The 21472-nt window shown below is 40.2% G+C and overlaps 2 protein-coding genes across 5 annotated transcripts in view; one reads left to right on the forward strand and one right to left on the reverse strand.

Annotated features, from left to right (window-relative positions):
• OTOR (otoraplin) overlaps positions 1 to 21472 on the reverse strand; it is a 149898-nt gene that overhangs the window by 74992 nt on the left and 53434 nt on the right. The gene's annotated exons all lie outside the window — the stretch shown is intronic.
• Positions 1 to 21472, forward strand: part of KIF16B (kinesin family member 16B) — a 104226-nt gene that overhangs the window by 39260 nt on the left and 43494 nt on the right. For 3 of the 4 annotated variants that reach the window (XM_081905984.1, XM_081905987.1, XM_081905986.1), the window contains 10 exons: positions 1015 to 1134; positions 2392 to 2443; positions 3369 to 3506; positions 10915 to 10997; positions 11187 to 11275; positions 14018 to 14050; positions 14312 to 14365; positions 15794 to 17137; positions 19776 to 19934; positions 20953 to 21058. In XM_081905984.1, coding sequence (XP_081762110.1) covers positions 1015 to 1134; positions 2392 to 2443; positions 3369 to 3506; positions 10915 to 10997; positions 11187 to 11275; positions 14018 to 14050; positions 14312 to 14365; positions 15794 to 17137; positions 19776 to 19934; positions 20953 to 21058 — 2178 coding nt within the window. The remainder of the gene's footprint in view (positions 1 to 1014; positions 1135 to 2391; positions 2444 to 3368; positions 3507 to 10914; positions 10998 to 11186; positions 11276 to 14017; positions 14051 to 14311; positions 14366 to 15793; positions 17138 to 19775; positions 19935 to 20952; positions 21059 to 21472) is intronic. The other variant, XM_081905985.1, reaches the window with a different exon arrangement.

Here is a 21472-nt window from a genome sequence, read left to right on the forward strand (position 1 = left end):
TGACTCAAAAGGGGATAATCCACAGTTCACTGTGTAGTGCAGTCTCAGCCCCTCTGTGAAGAAAGTGAGATGGTTTGGTGTAAGAACTGCAGCAAGTTCTCGGGGGCTTTTTGCAACCTTTTTGGCAAGAAGTGTGTTCCCATTCTGAAGTGGGAGTTTGTGTACTGAAAATTGAACCTGGCGCAGGACTACTGCACATTTGCTTACATTAATCTTCCAGCCAAGGAAATAATGCCCTACAGTTCCCAGGGCAGATTTCAACCTCCTAAACTTTTCACTCTATGCAGGAATTGTCCAAGGAGAGCTTAGCACTTGCAAATCTTTCTTCCTATGCTATTGCCTACCTGGGTTAAATACCTTCTGATACTAAAGCCTTTGAATCTCAAATTAGTGTTTGTGTAATGAGTAATCAGTCCCAAGAAGTCTTAAGTTGTTGGAGGTTTAACAGTAGCAATGACCGCTGATTTTTTTTTTTTTTTTACATTTGGTTTATATAAAAGAGGGTTATTCTGCTAGTTTCCTGCTTTTTAATCTGCTGCAGTTTTCAAAGGCTTTTTCTCTTACTGTTTGTGTGTGCGGTATTATTCTAGATCTTGATTTTTGTAAGCTGTGTTGTGGGTATTTTATAACAGAGAAGTGGTATAAAATAAATACTTAATACATACTTAATAATACTTAATACTTAATAAATACTTAATAACAAATAATACTTAATAATATGCCAGGATCATAGGATAGATAATTCTTTTTGTCCTTAAACAGGTAAGTGTCAAAAGCTGCAATACATTTTTTATTCATCTGTTTGCTTATTTAGAAATAACTGGGCTGTTTCTTTTCCAATAAAGAAACAGTCACATTGAATAGTAAGATCTTGTGTTGTGTAGCCTATCATCTTTCCGTTTTTTCCCCTGTCATGGTGATTTCACTCACTTTTTTCTCCTTAACTATTATGACAGTAGAATTCACATACAGAAATAAATCCAGTAAGTAGCTTTTTTCTGTTTATTTTTGCAGGAGCAAACTTTGGCTCTGAGGAAAGAAGGAATTGGTGTTGTGCTAGATTCTGAGCTGCCTCACCTAATAGGCATTGATGATGATCTTCTCAGTACTGGCATCATCTTGTATCACCTGAAGGTAACTCAATATTTATTTGCCTTCCCGTTCCTAAATGGGCAATTTTAATGATAGTGTTAATTTGTTGTCTAAATAAGCTAAGCATCCATTACATCCCTGCAATAATGTGACATCAGCTGTTAGGTACTCTAATTTGTTTAGTATAAAAGTATCAGTCAGTACTGCCTGTATCTGTCCCAAGAGTCAATGACAGATGAATGGTACCCTAGTGGAGCATATTGGTTCATTCATTTTGCTGTGGCCGTGAATTGATGCTGCTTGGAAACTTTCAGGATGCTCTTTCTTGCCTGTTAAGGAGGAACAGTAATGAAAACAATATTTCCTTGATAAAAGCTCTTTAATTAGAATCATAGAATCATAGAGTTGGAAGAGACCACAAGGGCCATCGAGTCCAACCCCCTGCCAAGCAGGAAACACCATCAGAGCACTCCTGACATATGGTTGTCAAGCCTCTGCTTAAAGACCTCCAAAGAAGGAGACTCCACCGCACTCCTTGGCAGCAAATTCCACTGTCGAACAGCTCTTACTGTCAGGAAGTTCTTCCTAATGTTTAGGTGGAATCTTCTTTCTTGTAGTTTGGATCCATTGCTCCGTGTCCGCTTCTCTGGAGCAGCAGAAAACAACCTTTCTCCCTTTTCTATGTGACATCCTTTTATATATTTGAACATGGCTATCATATCACCCCTTAACCTCCACTTCTCCAGGCTAAACATGCCCAGCTCCCTTAGCCGTTCCTCATAGGGCATCGTTTCCAGGCCTTTGACCATTTTGGTTGCCCTCCTCTGGACACGTTCCAGTTTGTCAGTGTCCTTCTTGAACTGTGGTGCCCAGAACTGGACACAGTACTCCAGGTGAGGTCTGACCAGAGCAGAATACAGTGGCACTATTACTTCCCTTGATCTAGATGCTATACTCCTATTGATGCAGCCCAGAATTGCATTGGCTTTTTTTGCTGCCGCGTCACACTGTTGGCTCATGTCAAGTTTGTGGTCAACCAAGACTCCTAGATCCTTTTCACATGTACTGCTCTCAAGCCAGGTGTCACCCATCTTGTATTTGTGCCTCTCATTTTTTTTGCCCAAGTGCAATACTTTACATTTCTCCCTGTTAAAATTCATCTTGTTTGTTTTGGCCCAGTTCTCTAATCTGTCAAGGTCGTTTTGAATTCATTAGCAGTTTTAGCTATTGTTGTTCTACTTATAGGGAATCATTTTATTTTTGCGCCATAGTAAATAAGTTTTACTTCTCTCTATATAGGAGGGACAAACACATGTTGGCAGAGAAGATGCTGCATCAGAACAGGATATTGGTAAATGAAATAAGGGGGGGGGGAGAGAGAACCCTGTCTGAGTTATCTTTCTAAAACGGGGGTGGGGGTGGGGATATTCCTCATGCTGCAGATATATCTGAAGAAGTGTGCATGCACACAAAAGCTCATACCAATAACTAATTTATTTGGTCTCTAAGGTGCAACTGGAAGGAATTTTTAAATTTTATTTTATTTTATTTTATTTATTTTCTTTCGACTACAGCAGACCAACCTACCTGCAGATACATAGTTCTCTTAACATATAGTTCTCTTAACCATAAATGAAGCGGGCCTCAGTTTCCACTAATAATGAATTAATTTTATGTGTGAAGTGTTCTGTTTAAGTTACCAGAAAATACATGTAATATTTCTACAACTTGAATCTACTTTTATACAGTGATTTCATAGTGAGACCACTTAACTTTATTTGCTCCCTTTACATTATTTTTATAGGTTGCACTAGATGCTCCTGCAGCAGAAACTAAGGATGTATTTTTTATCTAATTTCTCCCTTCTCCAGCAGCTCCCAGAGCCCCCCATGTCTGTTCTGGAGGTTTGGGGGACCCTCCAGAGCAGTGTGGGAGATAATACAGAGGCTGCACAGGCAAGGGGATTGGCAAAATAACTTTTTGCCTACAGGAGCATCCAGTTAACAGTGTGAGAGTCTCTGCTGCACCAGGGTCCTGCCTCTTAAGAAAAAGGAGCCCTTTTGGTTGCAGCAGGAAATTCCTGGATACAACATATTTCTCTCTCTCTCTCTTGTTTGTAAACACACATACACACAATGCAAGAAGATGCTTAAAAATCAGGAATCTCTTTTTCCAGTGAATAGAATGACAGTCAATAGATTTTTAAATTGTGTATCATATGTACCTGGGCTTATCTTCTTGTTTACTAATAGAAGAAAAATGTTTGCATTTCATAGTCCTTCATGGCCTCGATTTGGAAAGTGAGCACTGCATCTTTGAACATTTCAATGGAACAGTTAATTTGATACCACTGAGTGGAGCACAATGTTCTGTAAATGGAATTCAGATCACAGAGGCCATACAACTCAACCAAGGTATCTAAACATTTCTTTTCTTCTTTGCAATGAAACTCCATTGTATTTTGAGATCTTTTTTCCCTCCTGTTCTTTTTCTATATATCAATTTCTGTTAAATATCAAATTTCTGTTTTCATTGTACAAATGATACAGTGATTAGAAGCACAACATACAGTGTGTTTATTTATAATGTGTGTTGCTGCAGATGCACCATGGCATAACTGGATCCCATTGTCTGCCCTAGCTGCAATAAAACATGTCTCTCACGTATTGGTCTCTACAACCACAGCCAGAGCTCTAACTCTCCAATGTTTGACTTCACCCCCCAAAGTGCACTCCTTCATTGCCTCCAAGGTAGAGGATACCAACAATTGATAATCTCTATTTAGACACCCACCAACCCCCCCACCCCCACCCGACGTCCTTACGTTCTAGATATTTTAGGGATCATCAGACTGGCTTGTAATCTCCATGCAGTTCAGGTGTGGCCACTGGGCCATTCCAGAAAAAGCGGAAAATGATTGGTGGCCTGGATTGAGTTTGGGGGTGGCTGTTTAATTGGACTCAGTGTTCGCACTAAAGCTGTGACTGCAATGATGCTCAGCTGTTCAATTTCATTTTCCACTACTCCCTTGAAAGAAGGGGATTACACTTCATTTTTCACTGCCGTTCTTCTCTCAGTACAACAGCTGCCTTGTAGTTGTTGAGTATTATTAAGATGAGGGGAAGAGATGGGAGCTTGCTAGACTGCTGTATTTTTGAGTGTCGCGAATAATGCCCAGGCAGTTGCTCTGGGGATTGCAAGACCTTTCATCAGTTTCTCCACTAAACTGGTTTTAAGGTGGATATACCCAAGTGGCCTACAGTGCTTGAGTATCGACACCTAACAGAACGCCATATTATTTTAAACATTTTCCCCCTTGTGTTTCTTCCCCAAGGTTATTGAAGCACACTCCTGAGCCTTTTTATCCTGCTCGCTGTGTTTCTTTACGAGTGCTGCTAACCAGTCTATCAGACTTCGCTTTTGTATACAGTGCTACCTCGGGTTAAGCACTTAATTCGTTCCGGAGGTCCGTTCTTAACCTGAAACTGTTCTTAACCTGAAGCACCACTTTAGCTAATGGGGCCTCCTGCTGCCACCGCGCCACCGGAGCATGATTTCTGTTCTCATCCTGAAGCACTATTTCTGGGTTAGCGGAGTCTGTAACCCGAAGTGTATGTAACCTGAGGTATCACTGTATGTGAAATTGGGAAGGCTGAAAAAATTCTCCGCAGCCTCCTTCATATCTTCATAGGCTTACCTTTGAGAACCTGTGTTTTGGAAGAAAACTTTAGAGTCTGGATTAACCAAGACAACCAACTTAAATGTAGATAGACGGCAGCAACATGTACAACAAATCACAGTTCACAAGCTGGAAAGTCTTCATGCTAGCTTTCATTATGCATGTTTTAGCACTGTTTCTTAAATCTTACAGTCTGGAGTCACAGCACCTTTAAATACCTGCTTCAGATATTTCTGATTAGCTCCTTTTGCACTTAACAATCTACTTTCCTTTTAGAATTACCATGCATCAAAAATGTGTTAAACTCTTTGGGAGAAGTGTGGGGACTATACCGGCATGCCTTGTAATTAGCTACCACGCCTTTGTCAAAATTAATTGAGATGGCATTAATGTGTCTTTTAAATTTAGCATAGCCAAATGCAAGAAAAGTGGAACTGGTTTCCAGTCAGTAAAATGTAGCCCAAACTAGGGGGGACCAGGAATAAATCCAAATGCTGCCCCTTTAAAAAAATAAAATTAAGCTCCTAGAGTTTAATAAACCTGGGATTACCTTGTTCTCCATCCTGAAAGCAGATATCTTGCATGGTGTTACATGTGAGATCTTGTAGAGTAAAAACCAAAGGGCATGTAGTAGCAAGTTGTCTTCTTGAGAACAGCATTCTGTATTATGTGTTTGGAGGGTCACATATCTTTGCAGAAAAAGTAGCATTTGATGATGAATGTGAAGAAGGCTCATGGGCAGAGAAAAGCAAAATTGCATAAAAATGATATCAGGTGCTTCTTTCGATTTTTATATTTCTACATTAATTTCAATAAGGACAAATGTAAGAATCTGCCCTTAGACAGAAAGAACCAGATGCACAAATATAAAATGCGGGACACCTGGCTTACTAGCAGTCCGTATGAAAAGGATCTTGGGGTCTTAGTGGACCACAAGTTTAACATGAGTCAACAGTGTGATGCAGCAGCAAAAAAAGCTAATGCTATTTTAGGCTTCATCAACAGAAGTACAGTGTCCAGGTCAAGGGAAGTAATAGTACCACTGTATTCCGCCTTGGCCAGACCACACCTGGAATACTGTGTCCAGTTCTGGGCGCCACAATTTAAGAAGGATATTGACAAGCTGGAGCGTGTACGGAGGAGGGCAACCAAAATGATCAAGGGTCTGGAAACCAAGCCTTATGAAGAATGGTTGAAGGAGGTGGGTACTGGAAAAGAGGAGACTGAGAGGAGATATGATAGCCGTCTTCAAATAACTCAAGGACTGTCACATGGAGGAGGGAGCAAGCTTGTTTTCTTCTGCTCTTTAGGGTAGGACTCGAACCAGTGGATTCAAGTTGCAAGAAAGGAGATTCTGACTAAACATCAAGAAGAACTTTCTGACAGTAAGACCTGTAAGACCCCTCGGGAGGTTGTGGACTCTCCTTTCTTGGAGATTTTTAAGCAGAGGTTGGATGGCCCTCTGTCATGGATGAGATTCCTGCATTGCAGGGGGTTGGACTAGATGATCCTTGGAGTCCCTTCCAGTGCTACAATTCTATGATTCATGTTAGAGCTAGGACTTAAAATAATGAGGAATGGTTGTCATTCCATATTCAATACCAATTTTACTAGAAAACACTATGTAAGAACGTGAACAAGCTTGAACGATCTCTTCTTCTCCGTTTGAGTCTTGGATTTCCTCTCCTAATTCTCTTTGCTTGCCACCACATCTCAACCGTCCCAATTTGCCCAAAGAGGAGGATCGCAGGCTACAGTTTGAACTCGACTTGAAACCCTGGTTAGCAAGTGAAATATGGCTTGCACAAATCATTGTTTCCCTGCTTCAGATAGAGATGCAAACTTTGCGTGGAATTCAGTGTTGTGCTGTTACAAGTGTTCCATCAGCGTGGGCATTGCAGTTTTGTTTTTTTGGCATTGATATACCACTCAAATCAACCACGTCCTCTGAGTGCTTTCCAAGCTCTGAATAGTTAAGCAGACTCGGAAATGTTGTGCAGTCAGCACCAGGGCCATCTCTTTTCTCAAGATGTTAATTCTTTTTTTAGAAATTTACTTTCTTCCATGTATAAGCAAATGTTGCGGCCACATTCTATTCCTGCAAAGTCATAAGGGCTTCAGTTGCACAGTCAGTCTGCAGCCTGAGACTCGCTATATGCTTGGGGAAGCATGTGTGTGAATCTTTATAGGGCTGGAATATAAATGTGCCATTTAGAGCTGCTTTTTTGCCATTATTTCAAAACAGCTGAGCGAGTGTGCTTAAATCACTCTCTGAGCTTCTCAAAGGAAAATAGTAAATTTAACTTTCAGGGTGTCACAAAGGATGAGAAACGCTTTGTGAAGTAACAAGCATATGAAAGAGTTAAGAGGGAAAACTATTTTACAGTGTTAGCTGGCAGAATTGTAACCAGCTGGGACCCTTGACTATACTTTCATAAAAATATCCCAATTGAAAGGAAGGCCAGCCTGGCGCGTAGCATAAATTACGGTGATAGTATTGAAATAGCTTTGCTGCATAAATTTTATGAACAGTAAATCTTCTTTAAGATTAGACTGCGATAAAGTGCAGTAGGCAATGTTACCATAATTTTGAATTGAAAGAAAACACTGGATTCTGCCTTTCCAAGAGGCGGTTTGGCATAGTTTGCAAAGTATACTTGTCATACAATCTCTATTACATTTTAATTTCCATAGTGAATTGGGTATATTATTTTTAAAAAGGGTCCTTGGATGGAAATATGCGAAGAAAATTGTTCTGAGCCATGTTGCATTGAGATTATGTTTGTTTTTTTGGCGTTTGCTTTCATCCATAAGCTGTAGTGTTCTTTTTAAAATGCAATTCTGCTCTAGTTAGTGGAAATTGCTGGAAATGCCGAAGTGGCCGAAATATAAATGGATTGATAGAATTAACCAAAGATGCTGCACTCAGTGTGTTTAACTGGCAATGAGGATTCAAGATTGAGTATTTTTGACATAATGCAGGAAGTCTTCCAAACCAACTCGCAAACCGTATTTGCCTCTTCATCTTTAAAAACACAAATCATGCCTCCTTTTTATCACCTCCTTTTGCCCTACTGAATTATTTAAATAGTTTTTTCCAGAGCACATGGTATTTCATGATATTTACAGAATGTGATCTAGTTTGTAGCTGGAACCTCTAGAGCACTCTTTTATTTCTCCAAGTCAAGAAAACTGTTTGAGCTGTTCCAAGAATAATTAAGGCACAACATGGAAAGATGACTCGATAGCATCTGCTTTTGTTTGGAGCAAACAGATCAAACTGAAGGGTAATGATTGGGGCTGCACTTTTGACACCAGAGAGAATGAAATCAAAGAAGAGAGTGAAATCCCATGTTTCAGTTTTCTTGTGATCCCTGGGATTGTCCTAATTCTGCTCATTTTTAGAATGTCTCCCCATCTGTGTTTTTAAACTAAGAAGCAGACCGTGCTGATTTGATTGGCTCTGGAAGTAGTTGTTCAGAAACAAGCTGGAGCATTTTGTTTTGTGCATTAGGAAAACCTCAGAACTTAGAACTGATGGTGCTGTGAGTCTCTAATCTGGAGCCAGGAAATTCATAAGGGACCCCAACAGTGTTGTTGACTACAGCTTTCAACAACTGTGACCATTGGTCATGCTGGCTGCGGCTGATGATAGCTGGAGTCCAGCTACACCAAAAAGGCTGCAGGTTCCCCATTCTGGCAATTATACCATGCTACCTTTTGCCGTTGGCTACCAGGTCAAGTATGTCTGGGTACGAAAAGCAGCATGGAGCCAGCTGAGATGGGTCCAAGTTGCCTTGTTACACATTGCTTTCTGAACCTTGTGTGTGGGGCTTACATAGGCCTGCATGCCATTCTTCACACTCACATTTCGGTCTTGGCTAAATACAACCTTGGTTCTCGAACGGCTTGGTTGACAAACAAATTGGCTTCCGAATGCCGAAAACCCGGAAGTAAGCATTCCAGTTTTTGAACATTTTCGGGAGCTGAACATCCAATGCGGCTGTTGGCTATTGTTTCTGGGGCTCCTGTGCTAATTGGGAGCCGCTCCTTGGAGTTCTGAATGGAGTTCTGAAACGGATTAAGTTCGAGAACCAAGGTTCCACTGGACTTTGGTTATTTGTGCTTAATGTCTCCCCAGACCTACTACAGTACAGTGGTACCTCGGGTTACATACGCTTCAGGTTACATACGCTTCAGGTTACAGACTCCGCTAACCCAAAAATAGTACCTCGGGTTAAGAATTTTGCTTCAGGATGAGAACAGAAATCGTGCTCCGGCGGCGCAGCGGCAGCGGGAGGCCCCATTAATTAAAGTGGTGCTTCAGGTTAAGAACAGTTTCAGGTTAAGAACCGACCTCCGGAATGAATTAAGTACTTAACCCGAGGTACCACTGTATTGTTCTCAACCGAAGGACAAGCCTGTCCTGTTACCCTGCTTCTTTTGTAGCTTGTTCTTTATCACTTGAATGTCACATGGATGAAGGAATAGGGTGGTTTTCTGCTCCTCGCTGTTGCTTTAGATTACATATGTGTTTGCCCATTATGGAATATGACGTCACTTTGCATTTTAATTACCAAGGTTCTCTAAAAATCCTGTCATTTAAAATTTAATGTGGATGTTAGAGGGGGCATGTTCAGTGCTTTTTTCCAGGGGGTACTCAAGGGTATGCAGTACCTGCACCTCTTTTTGGTTGTTAAAAGGTGTGGCACTTACTGTAACAACTTCATGGCGTGTACCGGCACCTGTTTTTATAGGGGGGGAAGCACTGGGTATGCTCATATCTGAGGAAAATATTTCATGTCAGTATTCTCATCTAGACACCTGAAGTCCAAGTGGATTGTTATGGCAATATATCTTTATGACTTTTAGAGGCAAGTTAACTGCATAAGGCTGCCCTCTGAGCCCCACATAACTGGGAGTAAGTCCTGTGGAATCCATAGTTTCCATAGGATCCATGATTAGGATCCCAGCCTAGCACTAAATGGCCTCGGTCCAGTATACCTGAAGGAGCATCTCCGCCCCCATCGTTCTGCTCGGACACTGAGCTCCAGCACAGAGGGCCTTCTGGTGGTTCCCTCACTGCAAGAAGCCAAGTTACAGGGAACCAGGCAGAAGGCCTTCTCAGTAGTGGCACCCGCCCTGTGGAACGCCCTCCCAGCAGATGTCAAAGAGAAAAACAACTACCAGACTTTTAGAAGACATCTGAAGGCAGCACTGTTTAAGGAAGCTTTTAATGTTTGACGCACTATTGTATTTTAATATTTTGTTGGAAGCCGCCCAGAGTGACTGGGGAAACCCAGCCGGAAGGGCAGGGTATAAATAGTAAATTATTATTATTATATTGTATTGTATTGTATTGTATTTGTATTTGTATTATATATTATATTATATTATATTATATTATATTATATTATATTATATTATATTATATTATATTATTTATTATAGCACTGCAATCCAGCCTCTCTTGTGCCCAACTGGGGTGGGGAAAAGTATTAGGTGGGGTTGAGGTGCCCCTCTGCCAAGCCTTGCCAACCTCCACTCGCTGGGTCATGCTAGCTTACTCCAGATGAAAAAAGATCTTGGAGTAATTTGAGAAGTTTTTTCTTCTTCTGAAACTTGTTTTGATGGACATTGCATACCTGACATTTTAAAAAGGGTGCCATGAAGATAATTCTCTTCGAAGTATTTTCTGTTTATGAATTACTATTTTTTAGAAAAAATGTTTCCAGAAGCAGAACAGACCCTTCTGTTCTTTATTAAATTCATTTTAAAGCAGTAGTGAAGGAGAACATAAGCTTAAGTACCGTATATCAAATTTGAAACACTGGCAGTTCTCTGCACCTAATTTTTTTGGCTCAGTTTTGCTTTCTACTTGATGGAGCAAATTAATTGGCCTAGTTTACATGTCCTGGTAAGCAAAACTATGGCTTACAGAGATTGCTCAAATGTGCTGCCTTCGCATGTCATCTGAACACAGGCTTGTTTGAAATGTTTAGTGTTAGATGCGAATACGGTCAGAGTGTGTGTGTGTGTGTGTGTGAGTGAGTGAGTGAGTGTGTGTTCGGAATCTGTACTCCCTCGAAAAAGCGCCCTTAATGTGTTATGTAGTCAATTGAATTATGTTTCTTTCTGGCCAGGTGCTGTAATATTACTTGGGAGAACAAATATGTTTCGTTTCAATCATCCGAAGGAAGCAGCCAAATTGAGAGAAAAAAGAAAAGTGAGTTGGGCTGTTTCTTCCTATGTACCTTATTGATGCCTTTTTTGCATTAGATAGGCACGTTGCCCTAATTTGCATTACGAGATTAATGCATATTTTGTCTGGGGAAATGTGAACAGTTTTAAGGAAAACGTAACATACTTTGATATTAGTAGTAAGTAATTATTTGATCTTCTACTGTCTTATTAGAGTGGACTGCTTTCTTCCTTCAGTTTGTCAATGTCAGATCTTTCAAAATCTTGTGAAAACCTCTCAGCAGTTATGCTGTATAATCCAGGGTGAGTATGTTCCAAATATCGATTCCTTGTGACATTAAGTCCATGTGTGTGTTTGTGTGCATGTGAGTAATGTCAGCCTTTGAAAAGAGCACTTTTCCTAACAAAGCTGGTGCATGTGAAAGCTTGGTGTTTATCAGGCTACTTGTTAAGTAATGTTGCTTGGCATATTTGGTCTTCATTATGTAGAAGTAGACACATATCTAAACATAACTATTCACATTCTTCTCTATTGAGTCAACCTGTGTCCCTCTTCTTGAATAACAGTGGCTTTTGAGCATCTCGGAAGCTGAATGTTTCAGTTTTCAAACACCAAAAACCCAGAAGTAATTGCTGCCATTTTAGAACACACCTTGGAATTCAATCGACTTCTGCTGCATATTTTCCAATTTTTCCAATTGAACTTTCAGCCAGCCCTTTGTGCCTCGGTTTTTGAACGTTTCGGAAGTCAAACAGTCTTCCAGAACAGATTACGTTCGAGAACCGAGGTACCACTATATTTGTGTGGGATGGTGGTCATAATGCAGCTGAGGAAAAGCCCAATTTTGCTTTCTGTCCTCTCCCGAGGTTCTTATTCCTTGTCTTCTATAAATCTCTGCGCTCATTATATTCTTGCCTTCTTTGGGACTTCTTAAAACATGACTTTTCATAATGGAAACAGTTGAAGTTCCCGCAATAGTTTTGCGGTGCTGAACACATGTTTGCAGCATATGCCATCAAAGCTGCTTTTGGGTATTGGAAGGAAGCATCTACTAAAATAATAATAATGCACCAGTGTCAGGGAACTGACATCGGAGCCAGAAGTGGAGGCAGGGCACCCAAGCGATGCCAGAGAAGGGCCAAGCAGGCAGAGAGAGAACTCATCTGCTGGGGAAGGAAATCAGCGTAACACCAGGGATAAAGGGGGGGTGGATGGGGGAATCGGAGAGGGGGCTCCAGGACTCTTCGCTGGAGACCAGCGGGGAGAGCACAGGTCCGCCGCTGCCCACACCCACCCAGCGCAGAAGACTTCCGCGCAGGGAAAGTAGGCGTAGACTTGGCGTCAAAGAGCTTCTTTGCTGGAAGAAGTTTAAGAAACGCCCACTGACGGATTCTGCTAGCGACTGAACAGCCACAAAGTGAAGGGCTGTCCAGACAGGAAAGGTTTAACCAGGCATCCTAGCCAGGAGTGGCGGCAACTTACGCACGAGCAACCCCATATAACCATTACAACCAGATATGTTAAATATGATCATGCATTTGGCATTAACATGTAGCTTGGTTCACAGAAGAATGCTTCTAGCATACCCACAAAGCAAGCAGTCCGCAGCAATTGGCATTAAGACCTCTTCTGTCTTTTGCTGTAATGGCTGATAGTCGTTGATAAACCTGGCTTCCATGAATTTGTCTAATATTCCTTTAAACAATTACAATATAGCATTTGCAGGTGGGTTGGGGTTGTCCACGCACTTCTTTAAAGCACACCAATTTGGAGCCTTAAAACTTTTCCTATCTGATTTTCACTGTATAGTGGTACCTTAGTTTTCAAACTTAATCCGTTCCGGAAGCCTGTTCCAAAACCAAAGCGTTCCAAAACCGTGGCATGCTTTCCCATAGAAGGTAATGCAAAATGGATTAATCTGTTCCAGACTTTTAAAAACAACTCCTAAAACAGCAATTTAACGTGATTTTTACTATCTAGCGAGACCATTGATCCATAAAATGAAAGCAATAATCAATGTACTTTACTATAAAATAAATAAGACAGTATTGTAGATGATAAAAATTAAAATTAAAATTTTTTCTTACCTACACTGATGATAGCCATTGCTGGGATGTTGTTTTTTTTACCCATTTTTTTTTACCCACACAATCCATGAATCAGTAGCTGAACTGGGTTGCACACAGTCACAAAAACAAATTAACTGAAAAAAACCCTCAAAAACAAAAATACAAAATAAATAGCAAAAAAAAAAAGAGCCAAAAATTAATCCGTTCCAGAAGTCCATTTGACTTCCGAAATGTTCGAAAATCAAGGCACAGCTTTCTGATTGGTGCAGGTGCCCCAGAAACAATAGCCAACAGCCGCATCGGACATTCGGCTTCCGAAAAACATTCGAAAACCGAAACACTCACTTCCAGGTTTTCAGCATTTGGGAACCAAGGCATTTGAGTACCAAGGCACCACTGTAGTCATTTTATTCTTCTGCTTGTGAGCCTGTATGCAGCATTGGTTTTGACAAGCACTGACTTCGGAGCGACACAAGCCTAAAGTGAAAACCAAGTGCAAGCCAAGTATTTAGGGCAAAACTGACCGGATATATCATCTCTCTACTTTGGTTAGCCCTGCAGAGAATATAGAGTATCTTGAAACAACAAACAGCCATGGTTGAGACAAGAGAGGGCATTGTCCCTTTTAAATTACTGATGGCTGATTTCATAGCAATGTTAGCTGTGAACTGTGGTTCCATGAATATTATACAGGGAGTGATTTTTAAATGTCTGAAAAGGCCCAAAGTATCTTGGAGTAATACTGTAGCTGTTTAAGTGTGGACAAGGTGCCATATTAAAGGTTTGAGAGACACCTAGTATGTGATTCCAGAAGGGGGTAGACAGCAGAAATATTTGTGATAGCGTAAGTTTATTTACATATGTAATATAATACAAGTTTATATTACATATTTTTTGCTGCTTTTCTCTTTAATCTTATACCTATACATTCTTTTCTTTACTGATGTCTTTATTTCTCTCTACCTCCTCTGGCAGCCTTTTCCCTATTAAAGGACCAATCTGTCTAAGGTAGAGACACTAAATTTCATTATATTGATTGCTATACCTGCATGTCCCTAACTTGTGGAAGCCGTGCTAATCGTTCAACTGTCTTACTTAATGTGGCTGTGTTTTGGTTATAAATTATATGCAATATAAAACTCACAAGTTATTGAGTATGTTAAATTATACAGTATATCAAATTATATAAAGTGCCAGTTCTAACTATTCGTCATAATTTCTATTTTAAAATTTAATGTTGCTTTTCCTTTTCCTTTGAAAAAAACACAGATTAGAATTTGAGAGACAGCAACGAGAAGAACTCGAAAAATTAGAAAGTAAAAGGTAACTGATATGGACACTTGACTGTAAAGATGCATGTTGATAATTGGTAGAAAGAAGAGGAATTATATTATTTCTTTTACTGCTATATTTTATTCACACATTAAATCTTAGGGGATTGGGGAAGAAAATTTCATTTGTTAGCTTTCAGGCTTTGCAGAGTTTTCCATTATACAAGTCTAACATGGAAGGACAAACAAGGAAGTCCATAAAATTACCTTAGTTTTTTTGTACTGTACATATTATCAATCAAATATGAATTTTTAAAGTATGTGTTTATGCCGTAAACTTCATTGTACTTCTTCACATTCTATGCACACCTCTTTATAGTGTTAATAATGATTTTTAATGAATAACTTGTTTTAAAAACCACACAGAAGAATCTCAGAAAATTAGAATATTAAATGAAATCAGCAAAACAAGGACTGCAAATAGAGCAATATTGGACCTCTGGACTTAATGAAACACAGTGGACCAACACCAGCTGATGACATGGCTCCCCAAATCTCTTTTCTGATGAGAGCAGCTTTTGCATCTCATTTGGAAACCAAGGACCCAGAGTCTGGAGGATGAATGGGGAGGCACACAGTGCCAGATGCTTGAAGTCCAGTGTGAAGTTTCCTCAGTCTGTGCTGATTTGGGGAGCCATGTCACCAGCTGGTGTTGGTCCACTGTGCTTCATTAAGTGCAGGGAAAATGCAGCCGTCTACCGGGAGATTTTGGAGCACTTCATGCTTTCTTCAGCAGATGAGCTTTATGGGGATGCTGACTTCATTTTCCAGCAGGACTTTGGCACCTGCCCACACTGCCAAAAGTACCAAAACCTGGTTCAATGCCCATGGGATTACTGTGCTTGATTGGCCAGCAAACTCGCCTGACCTGAACCCCATAGAGAATCTATGGGGCATTGCCAAGAGAAAGATGAGAGACAAGAGACCGAGCAATGCAGAAGAGCTGAAGGCTGCTATTGAAGCATCCTGGTCTTCCATAACACCTCAGCAGTGCTACAGGCTGATAGCATCTACGCCACGCCACATTGAGGCAGTAATTGATGCAAAAGGGGCCCAAACCAAGTACTGAGTACATATGCATGCTTCTACTTCTCAGAGGTCCAATGTCGCTCTATTTTCAACCCTTGTTTTGCTGATTTCATTTAATATTCTAATTTTCTGAGATTGTTAATTTGGGGTTTTCATCAGCTGTATGCCATGATCATCACAATTATAACAAATAAAGGCTTGACATATCTCGCTTTGCATGTCATGAGTCTATCTCATATATTAGATTCACCTTTGAAGTTGAATTACTGAAATAAATGAACTTTTCCACGATATTCTAATTTTCTGAGTTTCACCTGTACATGTCCTAGATACAAAATATTTGAAAAAATACAATCCTCCTCCTCTCTCTCTCTCTTAAAAAAACTTTTAGAAAGCTGATAGAAGAAATGGAGGAAAAGCAAAAGTCTAACAAAGCTGAACTAGAAAGAATGCAGCAAGAAGTGGAGTCTCAACGTAAGGAAACGGAAATAGTTCAGCTGCAAATCCGAAAGCAAGAGGAGAATCTTAAAAGGAAAAGCTTTCATATAGAAAGCAGGATGAAAGACTTGCTGGCAGAAAAGGAGAAATTTGAAGAAGAGAGATTACGTGAGCAGCAAGAAATAGAGCTTCAAAAAAAGAAACAAGAAGAAGAATTTTTTGCTCGAGTTAAAGAAGAACTTCAGCGATTACAAGAGCTCAATCAGAATGAAAAAGCGGAGAAAATGCAGATTTTCCGAGAACTGGAAAAGCTTAAAAAGGAAAAAGAGGAGCAGTATATCAAGTTAGAATTGGAAAAAAGGAGGTTGGAAGAGGAAGAAAGAGATCAAGTATTACTGGTGGCAAACTTAGAAGAGCAGCTCAGAGACAAACAAGCCATGATACATCTGGTCAAACTAGGAGATGTGCAAAGGGCTGAAGAAGAGAAGAAGAATCTTGAAGACATCAGAGAGTCCCTTTTGCGAGTCAAAGAGGCCAGATCTGAAGGAGATGAAAACAGCGAAGAGTTAGAAAAGGCACAGTACAACTACATGGATTTCAAGAGGAGGCAGCTAGAACAGCTAACTAGTTTAGAGAGAGACTTGGTTCAGCAAAGGGATCATCTAGAAAAAGACGTAGCTGATGAACACGAAAATCTGAATCGTTTGAAGTGTGCACACGCACAACATTTAAGCCTTGAGAAAAATGATGAAATGGATGCTGCCTTGACAGTTGAAGAATGTAACAAAATAAAATCATGTGAATACAGGCTGCAGCTTAAAGAACGGCAGCTTCTGTATCTGACAAATAACCATTTGCCAGCTTTGTTGGAAGAAAAGCAGAGAGCCTCTGAAGTTCTCGATAGAGGCCTGCAGAACTTGGACAATACCCTTTATGAAGTTGAAAAAGAAATGGAAGAAAAAGAAGACCAGCTAGCGCAGTACAGGGCAAGTGCCAGTCAGCTGCAGCAGCTTCAAGAGACATTTGAATTCACTGCCAATGTAGCTCGTCAAGAAGAGAAAGTTCGGAAGAAGGAGAAAGAAATTCTAGAATCAAAGCAAAAGCAGCAGCGAGAGGCACTGGAGCAAGCGGTAGCTAAGTTGGAAAGGCGACACTCTGCTTTGCAGCGTCATTCAACTATAGAAATTGAGGAGCAAAAACAGAAGCTTGCAACTCTGAACAGCAGTTGCAGCGAACAGGCCGGCCTGCAAGCTACCCTAGAGGCAGAACAAAAAGCCTTGGAAGAAGACAGAGAACAGTAAGAACCAATTTTATCATTAATAGACACATACTTTTAGCTTTTCAGTGCCACCCAGTTTTAATACACCCAAAAGTACTAGTCATCCAAATTTATGGAGGCTGAAGGGTCCTTCTTGTGAAGGTTTTTTTCCTTTTAGCTGTAGGCGCTTCCTTTGTGCTTTCCTAGTGGTTTTCGGAGAAGCAATTACAGTGGAACCTCGATTGTCAAACATAATCTGTTCTGGAAGACTGTTTGACTTCCGAAACGTTCCACAACCGAGGCGCAATTGCTGGTTGGCAAATTCCTTTTAAAAATGGAAAAACGTGCTTCGAAGCCATTTGACTTCTGAGGCACATTCAAAAACGGAAGCATTCACTTCTGGGTTGTCGGCGTTTGGGTTCCAAATTGTTCAGCTTTCGAAGCATTCAACAACCGAGGTTCCGCTGTATTGTCACAACAACAGCAGGAAAGGAGAAGGGTTAAACTCATTCCCCATTTTCTAGGATTCTGCGAAGTACCACCCCAGCAGATGTTATTTGCATTTTTTTCCAGAAGTGCATGTTGAAGGCAAAGACCCATTAAATGTCATGTCTAGTTTGGCCATCAAACTGCCTCTTTGGGGGCAGAAGGATGGCCAGTCTCTGAGGGGAGAAGCTGAAAACTTCTTTACACTTCTATTGTGCCAGTCTTCTACCTTCCAGGTTTTTCTGTATAGTTCCAGTTGCACATTAAGAATTATAACCATTACACAAACAGCAGAAAAATAACAAACCCACAGATAAGCCTAACTTCAGTGCAGCAGGAATGAAAGCCTCCAAACTAATGGCAGCTGTAGATTGCTTCTTGTAGTAAGAACTTTTTTTAGTTTGTGGGGGAGATGTTAAATTCCTGTTCCAGTGAATCACTGTGGGATGAAGATACAACTTTATATTTTGGTTTTGGCTCTTTTGGACGTGGACCAAACCATAGGTCCAAACAAATAATCTTGCTCATTTAACATTGCAGCAGTTCCGCAGAAAGGAATGAGTGATGTTTTCTCTTTCTCTCTAGTAGAAAAGTTGAATTTGAATCAGCTGTGCATGTCTCCATGTAGCAAGCAGCTAACTTTTGGGGTGGGTGGAGGGAATTGTTAAAGTTCTTAAATACTTTCCAGTGCAAGTATTAGATTCAAATTTTCATAGAATCGTAGAATTCTATTCTAGGGGAGTTGGAAAATACCCAAGAGTCATTTAGTACAACCCTTCAAAATGATCATTTTGAGTGATCTTTAAGGTGTATGGATTCTCAGGATATGCAAGGATGCTTGCATTTGAAAGCACAGAAAGCAAATTAATTGTCTACCTAGTTGTTGTTTTTAGCATACTAGTTTTCTACTCCAAGTTTAAAAGAGGCACCCACCAATCATGGACTTTCTGCTCCGTTGAACTAAGTTTGCCTTCTTCTAAAATACTTGAACATTTAAAAACATGTTTGTGTTCATTTGTTTAAATCTAATGGCATCTTTTGACTTCAGCCAGTTCCTCTGGAGACTCAATTGCTGAAATTGTTGTTGATGCTCTGAAATGAGGCAGGGTTACTCAAGTGTTGCTAATGGCCTAAGACTCATGAATCAATCTAACTTTAATGAGCTGACTAAGATATTTGCTCTGAAAATTACTAGTGTTCATTTGTTTAACTAATATATTTAAATCCTAATGAAGTTCCTTGTTGACAAATGACTACTTAGGCACATATATTGACAAAAAGAATGTTACAGTCTAAGGAAATGCCCCTTATGGAATAACATCCTGATTTAATTTCTTCTCAAACCATATTGGCTCCATTTTTGTGTCTACCATATTAGACACAAGTATGATCGGAGGCAGTAAGTACTGTTGAAATTGGGTCCACATAGGAGCAGTCTATTAGTACTCCCAGTACGTTTCCGAGCACAATTCATAGTGTTGGTGTTGACCTTTAAAGCCCTGAACGGCCTCGGTCCTGTATACTTGAAGGAGCGTCTCCACCCCCATCGTTCAGCCCGGACACTGAGATCCAGCGCCGAGGGCCTTCTGGCGGTTCCCTCATTGTGAGAAGTAAGGTTACAGGGAACCAGACAGAGGGCCTTCTTGGTAGTGGTGCCCGCCCTGTGGAATGCCCTCCCTTCAGATGTGAAGGAAAGCTATCCTATCTTTAAAAGACATCTGAAGGCAGCCCTGTTCAGGGAAGTTTTTAATATTTAATGCTGTATTGTTTTTAATACTTGATTGGGAGCCACCCAGAGTGGCTGGGGAAACTCAGCCAGATGGGCGGGGTATAAATAATAAATTATTATTATTATTATTATTATTATTATTATTATTATTATTATTATTATTATGGAGACCCTCTTACAATCCAGCTTAGTATGAATATTCCAACCTTTCACCCACCACCTTATTGATTGTGCCGGGGCAAGAAATAACACCCCTGTTTTTCCACAGGCTTTTAGTTTCTTACCCCCAGGATAAGAATTACCTACCAGCTGAAAATTGCCTGAATTTATTTTGTCTCTATAGTCTGGAACTGAGGGGTGCGGGGTGAAGCTTTTCTTAATGAAGTTTACTGCAGCAAAGCTTTAAGAAACCCTGCTGTGTTGTTGCATCTTAAATAATATGTGTTGAAATTTTGCCGACAGCTTGGACTTGCAAATACAACAGTTAAAGCAGAAGATCTATGAAGGCGATGGGATTGAAAAAGGGTCCCTAGGAGCTGGAGAAGAGAGATTATCCCATAGCAGTTCCCCTTCTAGTGTTACAAAATCTCAATCCCACTTTATTCCATTGGTAGATGACAGGTATGTATTCCTGGTTTTACCCCAACCCAACTTCTACATCTCAAAAAAACAACAACAACCCTATAATGCAATTTTCTTCAGAAGCATTTTTAGATGGATGTCTTTTAATAGCACTGCTAAAAGAATGCTCTCATTGTAATCAGAGTATAATGGCACAGTTTTTTTTTGCTTTGAGGCGTTTGAAATGTTTTCCAAATAAGACTCTGAACTTTGTTTGATTTTACCTGAGGTAAGCTCATGAGTTTAGTCTCTTAAAAACAGAGCCCAGGGGCTTGCAGCGTTTTATGATTGTAGTTCCACAGCGGCTGGGAAATCTGTTTAATGCCATGTAATCAAGAGAATATAAAATATTACCCAATAGTATACAGAGAGCCAAATCTCCCCACCCCCGCAAGCACCCTTGAGGTGTTGTTTTTTTTAAAAAAAAAAAACATTATCATTGTGTGCACCGTTTTGCTCTTCCTTCTGTTGCTTTTAACCAAGACTGTGCTCTCTCTAGCAACTCTTACGATAATGCTTTCTCTTATTATAAATAAGCAGATTTCATGGTGGGAACTAGAATTATATGCTGAAAGCTGTGGAAGCAATCCTGTTGCTACTGAAGGCACCAGCAAAGCTTTCATAGATTTTTAATGGATAATTACAGCCTATGGCTGCCACTGGATGTTTTAACTTAATGGGGGAATTGGCTGTCACTAATTCTTGTCTTTACTGCAATTAGTAAGTGCAGAAAACTTAAGAGCAAGGCAAGCAATTCCTCCTGCAGTTGAAGTGACTGTACTAATGTACTACTTATTTATTGTGTAGCCTGTCCCTTCCAAAGTCTCGGGACAGGTAACAATATATTAAGACCATAAATCTGTTCATTATTAACACTTCCATCATCCTGCCCTATCTCTAACCATCAAAAGACACTTAATCTTTTTGTTCAAGGTTACCTAGGGGACAGAGCCTTAATGGTCCTTTACATAGTTGAGTAATTCTTCTCTCTTTTATTTGCAATTTTAAAAATATCTAGAATAAATGCCTTTATTGAAGAAGAAGTTCAAAGACGTCTTCAAAACATACACTATACATGTGGAGAAAATAATAATAGCCTCCTGCAGTCTGCAGAACTTTCAAAGGTGAGAAAATATAATTGGTCTGTCCCTAAGCATGAGTTTATGATCACATCGGGGAGGGGGAATGTCTCCACAAAGCTGTATTCCCCTCATATTCGTCTGTGCGTTGATAACTGCCAACTCAGAAAAGAGAGAGAAACCACAAACTTTTGCCTTTTCCCTTTTCCCTTTTTCTCACACAGTGGTTCAAGCAGCAGTAAAATGGAGTTTGAATTGCTTCTCTGAAGTACATTTGTTTTGTACATGCAATCAGACCCACTTATTCTCCTCAATTTAATCCCTAACAACATGGTTATTGCAGCTGGTGCTAAATAATTTGTAAATGATAAATGATAAAACAAAATGTTGCAGTGTGCCCCTTGTGTATATGTATTTCCTGAACCTGTCGCTGGGAAGTGGAAGAGAGCAACGAGAGAA

The sequence above is a fragment of the Podarcis melisellensis genome (genome assembly GCF_964234715.1).
Source record: "Podarcis melisellensis genome assembly, chromosome: 3".
In the NCBI taxonomy this organism is placed as follows: Eukaryota; Metazoa; Chordata; class Lepidosauria; order Squamata; family Lacertidae; genus Podarcis; species Podarcis melisellensis.